An 11,142-nucleotide genomic window follows, 5' to 3' on the forward strand; every position below is an offset into this window, starting at 1 on the left:
TAATAAGTTATGATCGTACAAAAGTGTTAAATATTTTATTAAAATTTAAAATCATGATTTTCTCACGGAGCACCTATCAATCTCGAACGGAACACTAGTGTTCTGCGGAACGTAGTTTGGGAAACGCTGCCTTAAATGTTTTCGCTCTCTTGTGTTTTGAGTTGTTGCTATTGGGTTGTTATTACAGTGGGATTTATGTTGGTTTTAATTTCTTCTTTTTTCATCTTCTGAGAAGTGTAAGTCGTGTCTTCTATGTGATGCCCCTATTATGGAAATCACTTCTATACAAAATGGCCGCCAACTTCTTCTCGAAACCTCCCCAAACAGTGAAGTGGGATATGAGAATAATTTTTTAAATGGTGCTAGAGTCACGAAATTCAGCATTATGACAGTGGAGCCACTGAGCTTCCGAAATTTACCAAGATTATTGCCAATATTTTAAAAATAGCATCTCATCACATTTCAGTTACAAATACAAATATGTGTACTACATTTATCATGGGAAATTCAATAATGGGACGTAAATTATGATTGAAGAAGCAGAAAAAACAACACAAAAACTCTTTTTTTTTACGCATGCGCAGACACTAGCCAAGGGTTCATCACAAAAATATTCAATAGTCTTATTATAGCGAAACTATACAAGATATTGTAACTACAAAAGACCATCCACACTATATGAAATCATATATTACGTATAAAACTAACCTCTGAAATACTAATTTTCTCCCACAGTCAATTTCAATGTTCACTGGTCAGCCATCTAGGTTCACTTGGTGAACAGAAAATATGAGAAACTCCTCGATACACTAAAATATATATGCTTCTGCCTGAACTAGGATGAAGAAGTTTCTAGTTATTCACGTCATCAACGTGAGGATGATGTAAACTTGTTCTGCCATGCCTCGATTCTCAAGCAAAATCACTTAAAGGTATCTACTACCATTGATTCCGAAGATACCGATCTCCTCACCTTGACTCCTGACGTTTCTCAGGAAGACTGCACCTGTACAGGAAAGGTCATGTTTATGATTGTAGGAAGATATGCACTCCAGAAGTTACTTCTATCATCACGCAGAAGCAGAAGATGTGGACTTTTATGTCCACTAAACCATTCTTAGTGGACACCACCACCTCTGCAGGACATGGAACAGTTAACAATATCATCAATCTACAACGATATAAAAAGAAAATCTCCTCCCAAAGCAACAGAATTCCAAGTTGAGTGAGATGAAGAAGAAGAGCCTTAGATCAACTGGAGCCTGGGATGAAGAAGAGTATTCTCGGTATGCAACTGGAGTCTCATGAATTATCATTACATGTAAAGTGTGCCACGACCATTGAATGGAAGATAGACTATATGACAGTTGTTCCAATAACGTCAACATTGCCAGCAATACTAAAACAAGAAACATTGCTAATATTTTCCAAGCAAAGAAACCTTAAACGACAGAGCGCTATGATTGGAATTGGTCTACATACAGAGCACTCTGATCTATCGGATAGCTGAATAATATGGAATATAAATAATTATACTCAAAGATAATATACATATATATATTGACAATTAGACTTAGATGATCGTATAGGCTACGAACAACGACAACAAAAGCTATGTTTGTTAGATTTGATAAATACCCAGAAAATAAGTATTATTGTCAAAGTGGTTAAACATAATACAAAATCATTTAGTTAATTATTTAATATAACATCTTAATTTCGAATTAAAGAGCCTAAGAAAGAGTTTCGCTAACTAATGAAATTAGATAAAGAAACAATAGCATCAAATAATGATATATATATATATATGAATATCTGTAACATGTACCTAAGTTATAAGCAAAAAAAAAAAAATGCAAAACTGAACATTTTTATTCTCAAATTTTCTTCCAAACGCAAGTTATTATAAGGTAAATTAAATCAAAGGAATTTTTACTTCATTAATTTCAAAATACAAGCTGTTCAACGCAGGGAAAACACGGAGCTATTGAAGGGGAGTGAGGGAGTGAGTATATAGGAGAACAGATCTAAACGCCTATAGTTGCAAGCCAGGTTTGGTGAGAATCGATTCAACAATCACATATAGACTGTTGTCAAATAAAGGTTTAGAAAACATTGTGAAACTTCACCAACTTATTTATCATAAAATTCATTTCAAGCAACACAAACATCCAGTTACTTTCATATTTCATCGAGCTGCGTTCACTACAAAAACAGTCAGAAAGACTTACTGAAAAATTAGTTTTGCTTTATAAAAATAGGATTAGCAGAATGCATTATATTTTCAGTCAGTAAATTTAGACGTTAAATTGGCGTTATGAATAATGCAAAGAACTTTCAACACAGACTATTAAACAAATTGTAAGTGTATACTTTTTAATTTGTTATTTGTTTCTAAAGCCTTTATTTGGATATAAAGCTAATAATAATATATATACGAATAACGATTTTAAGCCACAGAAAGTGTTGAATATAAAAATACTATAAACTATGGTGTTCTTATTATGTATGTCTTCCTTCTTTTGAAATGTTATGTGTTAAAGTTAACGCTAACCCTTCTGCTAGGTGGGAAAGAAGGTCGAGGGTCAAAAGACATGTCAGGTTCCCTTCATACCTACCCGAAGGAATCCAAGTCAGGTAAGCTGAAATATATATGGAAACTGTAGGTGTTTGAAACATTACAGAAAAGACTAGTTTCTTAAACAATTATAACCTGGTGGTTAGGGAGCTCGACGACTCGTAATCTTCTCGCTTTTTTAGCCGTGTAGACGTTATAATGTGTCGGTCAATCTCACTATTAGTTGGTAAAAGAGTAGATCAAGAGTTTACAGTGGATGGTGTTGACTAGCTGCTTTTCCTCTAGTTTATTCTGGTAAATTAGGAGCTGTTAGCCCAGATAGCCCTAGAGTAGCTTTGCGCGAAATTCAAAACAAACAAACTTAAACAATTTTAACATGCCTGTAATTGTATAAGTACCTTCACTGTCAATTAATTAATAATAAGAAAGTATAGTTTACATAATATTATTTTACCAATAAAAGTTGAATTTATATAAAAAATAAATCAGGCGAAATGAAAATTACGTTTATACGTTTAGCCTGACAATACTCATTGTTGTTCTAACAGAATAGTAATTTGAAGTGAAAGAATTATCTAAACATTCAATTCGCGCTCGCTCCAGTGAAGCAACTTCTAATCCTAGGATCTTATTAGGGAAAAAAATGGAGAATTTATACGTAAGAACTATCCTATAATTAATTACTAGAAAGCTAGTCGACGTGAAAAACGACATGAATTGTGCATTACAGAGGCGATGCCTGAGCAGTGAACAAGAGTAGATAGCCTAGAGCCAGCCTTAGGTATTCGAATCTCTCATATTGATTTTTCTCGTATCCGATGACGTTTTAATGCAGCCCCATGAAAGAGGATAAAATGGAAGGCAGCAAAACACCGTCAAGAGCTTATAAAAATGTGCCTTGTTATATTTTGTCAAACAACCTCAGGCAAAGAAAGAGAGTACATCCATTGCATCAAGTTCAAAACTTCTCATTTTTTCATGATATTATTTATATCAGACAACAGTTAGTCAAAGGCTTCTATAATGCAATGGTTCTTTGGATGTTTTAATTTTGATTGGAAAAAATAAAAAAACGTCATCGTAAGTGAACAGCGTTGAATTAATTAGTGGTAAAAAAAAAAGACAGAGACCGCCTGTAAACTAAACATGTATTTTAGCGCATCAAATCCTTAGTGTGCTCCTAATATATTAAGTGTAAAAACTGGCTTATTGAATTAAAAAGACTGAATAATATTATAACTGATATTTGGAATGTACTCTCAAAGCGATGACGTCTTCACATCTCGGATCGAGGTTTATAACAGCCATAGGGAGATGATGACGCCTTCATATTTACGATGATGTCATAGTATTGGGGGAAGAAACAAAATATTCATATATGTATTTATATACTTTAATATATTAGTATTGTTAGTTGTTAGTTGATGCGAGGATATTTTGACATCTACGGTGAAGGCGTAGTATTTTTGTCGGAAATAACATTATTTTTAAAACTACATACATGTCTTATTGTTTTTACCAAAAGTGTATTTACATCTACGTTCACGTCGTACTGTTATTACTAGAAACGATGACGTTTCCATGTCTTACAATGTTAGTGGAAGACTGCGTGTGATGTCTATTCAGAGCTGTTTTTTTTTTACTGTTGCAAAAAATATAGTTATAATAAATAGGTTAGTGTTTAAATTTTTACCTGAATGATTTCAAATGTGTAATGTCTTTCTGATTTTTTTCATTATATTGGTAAATTTATTATTTATAATAGTTAACCATCTGAAATTTATAAACAACGTTTGAAATAAATTAGAAAGTGTCATATAAATTATCTCAAATTTATGTTTTTTATGCACCATTAAAAATAAAATGTCATTTATAAAAACAAGGCCATTTGTACCAATGAACTTTACGCGAATATCATGGAAGGACGTTTCGGTTACAAAATCATATTATCTGTGATGATAAAAACCTAAACATAATTTTTTTGTAAGTTCCCTTATTAACTATATATATGTGAAAAGACTATTAGACAAGACAATGGTACAGGATAGACGTGTTGAGTATCATATGTCATTGTATTTGAAACAATAATCTGAAATAGCACAAAATTGTTTTTGTTATTAGGCACCGTAAGCGTCATATATTTACAGAGGTTAATTAACACGAACCTCACTACATCATTAGGATCCAAGTAACGATGTTCGGATGTTCTCTATTCGACGAATGTGCGCCTTGACAATAGCCGTGGAGCGTAGTTCCATAGTATAAAAGCTCATTGTAAGTATGTCATATCACAAGCACACCGCTCTTCCCTGCTTGTTTTCCGTAATCCATCTAGTGTACACGGTTGACAGATTCCCAGCGCCCGTTTCAACAGCCTGATCATACAGAAATCCATAGTACTAGCATGAATACTCGTCTCATCCTCCTGTTGCTTGAGGTATGCAACAGAAGAACAGATATGTCATGCAAGCCACTTGTGTGCACGTGACTTATGCCACTTTTCTAGACAGAGATTTTTCTTGCCTATGTTTGGAACTATTTTTTTGGACAAATAAGTGCAAAGCTTTTGCCACTGACATTTGTGTTCATGGATTTTCACCTGTTACAAGACGCCACTCTTTACTCATCAGAGCTGGAGTACGCCTTGTTGTAGGTCTCTTTCTGGATAGTCCTGCCTCACCAAGTTGATCCATAATCTTTTGTTTTCCAAGGCGTTAGGTACAAGAGAATTCTTATCTTGTAGTAATATTACATTACCTACGAAACGACAGATAACGTTATAATGTAGTTCTAAGAAATGCCGTTCCACGGTGACTGTATATCGACTGTGATTGTCACGTGACTTGCGATTGGCATGACCAAAATAGTTTTAATATACTATGGCGTAATTAACCGTTTTATGCGTACGACTTTGTATGATGGTTGTAAGTTTTAAATATATCTCCAGAAAACGTAAAACTCGAGTTTTGTGTTGTTGTTTTTACATTAGTTCACATGTTCGATTTAGAAACATTAAAACCGTACTCTTATAACTGATCTTTGGTCTCGTATACTTTAGAAATTTTAATTGTCACTGTACAGCCACACCCCCTTGAAGATTAAATCTTACAATCCATATGAAAATGTTGATGTTTACAGCAATTTGTATTTTCGATGTTAGAACTTACTGAGATACATAGCTCTAAACTGAAAAGTAAACATTTTGGAGTAAATGTTGCTGAATATTAATTGAAAGGTATAAGCAAGATACACCCGGTAACATGTTGCCCTTGGAACTTCTATTGTAGATAGTATTTAACTCTGTAGTTTCCAATGTAACATAGCCTAGTGGCTAGGGAGCTCGAATCCCACTATGAGAGTAGCGGGTTTGAATCCCCGTCGGTTGCCGAATATGTTCACCCTTTCAACCGTGGGAGCATTATAATATGAGAGTAAATACCACTATTCGTTGATAAAAAGAGTAGCCCAAGAGGTAGAGATGGGTGGTGTTGATTTTCTGCCTTACCTCTAGTCTATCACTGCGAATTTAGGGACGGCTAGTGCAGATAGCCCTCGTTTAGCTTTGCGCGAAATTCAAAACCAACAAACACAGGCTAAATCAAATAAAACAATACATCCTCTCAGTAACAGAATAGGTATGACCAGCATGGATTAACGCAAAACGGATACACTTAAGAAAACAATACAGGATGTATTACTTACAATAGCCTATCGAGTACCAAGAACATCAGATTTTTTACACAAATATACCAACTTATAAACACTGCCTTATAAATTCATACATAGTTCGCTAAATTACTTTTCAAAACATTGACATAAAATTACCTATTTTATGAATTAGACCGCTTTTGCATACATAATGAAATTAGCCCAGAGCACTTCTCACCAATTAACTTGTACATGAGAAATAAAAAATAAATTAAAGCCGCCTTAGTTTATTTAACTAGGAGAACATTGAAAAAGGTATTTTATGTGCAACGCACACACAATAATTAAACTAATGAAAAATATGTGAAATACAAATGAAATGTTCGTGATGTGTGTGAAGTTTACGCAATAAAGAACAAAGTGAAGGTGGGTTCCTCGTATTGAATATTTCATTAATTACCATACATGGACATGGCCTTGAAAGGGGTCAGAGTACATGCAATAGCATAACCTGTGATTCTAATGTTGTAATTAGAAAAAAATATTCTACAGTAGCAATCAAGCAAATGCAGGGGGAGAAAGAGGTTCACTTGGACCTGAGCCTCCCAGGTCTACCAAAAGACCAAAAAATTGGTAAAGATCAAACGAAACAATGAGATAAATCTTTGACAACTTGCCCCTCCCCCAGCGGCACGGCGGTATGTCTGCAGACTTACAACGTTAGAATCCGGGATTCGATACCCGTGGTAGGCAAAGCACGTTGTTTAGCTTTGTGATTAATTACAAACAAACAAACTCTTTGACAACTTTTCCACAGATCCTCTATATGTGGACGTCAGTTTCCCAAATCCATGCTTAAGGAGTTTAAAGGCACAAAATTCGTATCATATTATATGTCATCAGGAAATTGACAAATCTGTTTGTGGTGGAAATAGCCATTGATTCGATGTGTAGCTGGTTCAAAGTTTGTGAACCTTCGTCACTTTCAAATCTTTATTTATCACCTAATTAGCACTATTAGGAGAACTTCACGGCTTCATCAAAAGGTGTTTTCCTTCTTTCATAAACAAAGCCTTCACTTCGCAATTGAGGGCGCTGTTCTTACTGTTTTGAGGTGTGACTTTGGAGATCACTGCTGACTTAGGAGATCACTGCTGACTTAGGAGATCGCTGCTGACTTTGGAGATCACTACTGACTTAGGAGATCGCTGCTGACTTTGGAGATCACTGCTGACTTAGGAGATCGCTGCTGACTTTGGAGATCACTGCTGACTTTACTGCTGTTCCACGTTTCCTCTTTCATTGAGAACAATGAAGGCTTCCTTTCACGATATGTTGGAAAATAAGGACCATGATACTACCTTGAAGCCATAACGTATCCGTGCAGCACTGCAGTGTCGAATGGTCTAGAATCAAATACATCGGTGCTTAATATGGTTGCCCGTGGCGACTCGACTTTAACACCAACAACATATTAGCATATACGTGCGAGTAACCACATATGTATTTTACTATATATATATCATTTCTATTGTTTCCCACAAACATTAGGTATACCTTATATAAAGTATATATTATATTTATTATTTCCCATAAACATATGGTATACCTTATATAAAAGTATATATTATTTCTATTGTTTCCCACAAGCTTACTGATAGATCATTATCGTGTCCAAGTTCTACTAATAGCGTAAACTAAAGTATAAACATTATTACGGACGTGGTTGTGCACGAGGCAATAAACCAGTAAAAATATTTAAGTTTGGAAAAGAAATACATAAGCTTTACATTATATATATATATACATATGAGTTTACTTAAACGCAGCATGTAGAATGTTCTGAAATAACAACCAGCACAGCTGAAGAAATCAACACTTACTTCATTATTTCATAAATTGAAATTGGTTACATCAATTACAAAGAAGAAAAGTTGAGGTTAGCATCATTATATAGAAATATAACACAGTCGTAATATCTTGATGCAAATAACCTAAAATATAAATAATAACACTTGCAAAAACCACAACATTAAGTTTGATCTTGTAAGTAATATTATTTATTTGAACAGAAAACTATTGTATAACATTTTAATAAATAAATTGTAAGGTTACACAAATTGTAAGGTTTAACATTGTGTTTTCTAAATACTCATCAGATGGCATGCGAGTTTATTATTAACGGATGCATGATTCTACTAAATTCTGTTCTGTTATATTTTATTTCTATGCTGTACAGACTTGTCATGTATTGGCATATGTATATCTTTCGCTACTATGTCTTCATTGTTTTTCATTCCATCCATCTTCAATTTTTGTGTTATAGAGATTTGTCAGAGCTAACACATATATATATACATATTCCGTGTAATTGTTTCCTTGTTTTAATTGTGTTTTATTTTTTTCACCCATACTTAATCTTCTTTTGTGGGAATAGCTTCTCTGAAACTAATTTCTTTGAACTGTTCGTGGAAAGTTTTCCAAACAAACTTAAGCTGGCGTTCTATGGATCGTGACAATATTTATCTTTATGGCCTGTCTCCATATCTGTAATAGAGTTCAGTTACCAGTGTGAAAACCTTGGAGTGTCGGGAGGAATTCAAAACAACTCTTCACAAACACTGGCCATCATACCACATTTAGAAAACAATCAGTCACTTAGTCTTGATCCCGAAGTTGGCAGATAACCTATAATGCCAGTGAAAACAGGTTTCTTTTCGTCTGTTTCTCAGATTAACTTAGCTTTGCTTGAACGTTTGCAAGAGAAGTGGTATAAGAAGGCAAACACAGATTATCTTAACATGCAAGAGAAGTGGTATAAGAAGGCAAACACAGATTATCTTAACATGCAAGAGAAGTGGTATAAGAAGGCAAACACAGATTATCTTAACATGCAAGAGAAGTGGTATAAGTAAGCAAACACAGATTATCTTAACATGCAAGAAAAGTGGTATAAGTAGGCAAACACAGATTATCTTAACATGCAAGAGAAGTGGTATAAGAATGCAAACACAGATTATCTTAACATGCAAGAGAAGTGGTATAAGTAGGCAAACACAGATTATCTTTACAGGCATGTATGGGGCTTGGAATTGAAACGAAAAAACACAAAATACAACGTTTCAAGAAAATTTAGCTCTGTGTTAAAATACTGTATATTTGTATACTGATACATTTAAACAGGAAACTAATTCTGTTAAAATACAGTATGCTTGTAAACTGATACACAGCTGAAGAATTCAGCTTGAACGCTTTACACTTAAACTAATTGTCTGTGTAGTATGAGTATGTGCTCGTTCTTGTTCGTATCTTCACGTTACTTGTTTAAACTTTCTTGCTGCGTTTTTTTTTCTCTTACATGTTTTTCTTGATTTTTTTTTAAATCTGAGAGTTCTCTTATCAACCCTTCTCCTCCTGTTGCAGTCTCCAAGTTATTAAACTTAGTTTTCTATGCAAATTCAATGTGACTAGGTTATTGTTTCTATTTTCGTTTTCAGGCACTGAAAGTTCCTCGACACGACTTGAGGACATCCAAGCCCTGCGGGTGACCTCACTCATGGGGGTCTGTTTCCTCACAAGACTTGCTCTGGGCTAAAGTTTGTTTTCACCTTTATTGCCGTTTCCTTGATTATCCGTCGCTATACATCTGTTAGCTCACACTCTCACCTGAAGGAAAAGAATATCTGGAACATCTTTGTTTAAAAAATACACAACTATTTTAATAAGTGAGAGATGACCTAGTCTAATTTTGACAGAACTTCAGAAAAAGGAGTATGCGATACAACAGGAAAGCAAAAGACAAGTATATAAATCTAAAGCGAGAAAAAAAGGGGGGTCAAAAAAGGTCTGTATTTATTTAAACCAATGACTACACTTTATGGGTCTGTCTTATGTCGTATATATATAAATATAATAACAGATCTCTTCAGTACTGTATGTCTTGACCAAATGCTCATGGGTAAAATATTTGTTTATGTGTCCAGATCGTCTGAACACCTATACTTAGTGTGACAAGTCGAACTCTGACTTAGACTTTAGTGTGCCAAGTCGAACTCTGTTTCCTTTCATGAGGAGACATGCTCCTCTTCTGATGTTCAACATTTTAACCTCTCTACATGTTTTGGTAGCCGAAGACAAACACTTGTCTGTTTTGTTTGCTAACTTGTTATTAAGCATGTTTTAATTAACCTAAATACGCAACATATTTGAGAGAAACATCATGCCAGTAATCTTTGAATAAAAACTAACACGTGTATTTATGTAGTAAATTTTACAAATGATCGTTTAAAGTTTCATGTATCAAAGCTCGCCTTCTAAAAAACAAAATCTCAGTTGAATTCTAGTTTTACGACTAATCGTGTAATATTCATTTTCTAACATATCTGAACGTTTAATCCTAATTAATTGTTTTAACGTCATAAGGGCTTACAAACAGTGATCTGTATTATAAGAGGTTTCCTCTCTGGTTATTGCTTTAATTCTTATGTATAGAATTGTATTAAATGTTGAATTGTTTCCATGACACTATGTCTATCTTTCATTGTTTGATTTAATTTTTAAGTCGCTCCAGAATTAAAAGTTTATTGTCACGGGAATGTGTCGGTGTGAGATTTCATCTTATCGAAGGAAAGTCCAACAAATTTAATAAATTTACAACCTAAACTGTCAATTGTATGGTAGTTTTATTTACGATGAAGAAATCGTGATCTCATTAATTACAAAAAGAACCACAATTTATGCAGTTGTAGTACTAGTAGGACCTAGATTTAACATTTTATCATTTATAGTGATTTGAGATGAATAACAAAAGAATAACTAGATTTAGTAAGATTGATAAATAAAAATAATAGGGATAAAGTTTTATATTAGATCTCAGTAGTGTAATCTGTACTACAACGTTAGATTAGGCTTAGGAA

The 11,142-nt window shown here is 34.0% G+C and overlaps 1 protein-coding gene across 1 annotated transcript in view; it reads left to right on the forward strand.

Annotated features, from left to right (window-relative positions):
* Positions 1 to 10,750, forward strand: part of LOC106460455 (lachesin-like) — a 33,517-nt gene extending 22,767 nt beyond the window's left edge. Inside the window, exons 6-7 of the mRNA XM_022387176.1 lie at positions 2,566 to 2,637; positions 9,724 to 10,750. Of these exons, the coding sequence (XP_022242884.1) occupies positions 2,566 to 2,637; positions 9,724 to 9,821 (170 nt within the window). The 3' untranslated portion in view covers positions 9,822 to 10,750. The remainder of the gene's footprint in view (positions 1 to 2,565; positions 2,638 to 9,723) is intronic.
* The last annotated feature ends 392 nt before the right edge of the window (positions 10,751 to 11,142 follow it).

Source organism: Limulus polyphemus, unplaced genomic scaffold, assembly GCF_000517525.1.
Source record: "Limulus polyphemus unplaced genomic scaffold, Limulus_polyphemus-2.1.2 Scaffold773, whole genome shotgun sequence".
NCBI classification, from domain to species: domain Eukaryota; kingdom Metazoa; phylum Arthropoda; class Merostomata; order Xiphosura; family Limulidae; genus Limulus; species Limulus polyphemus.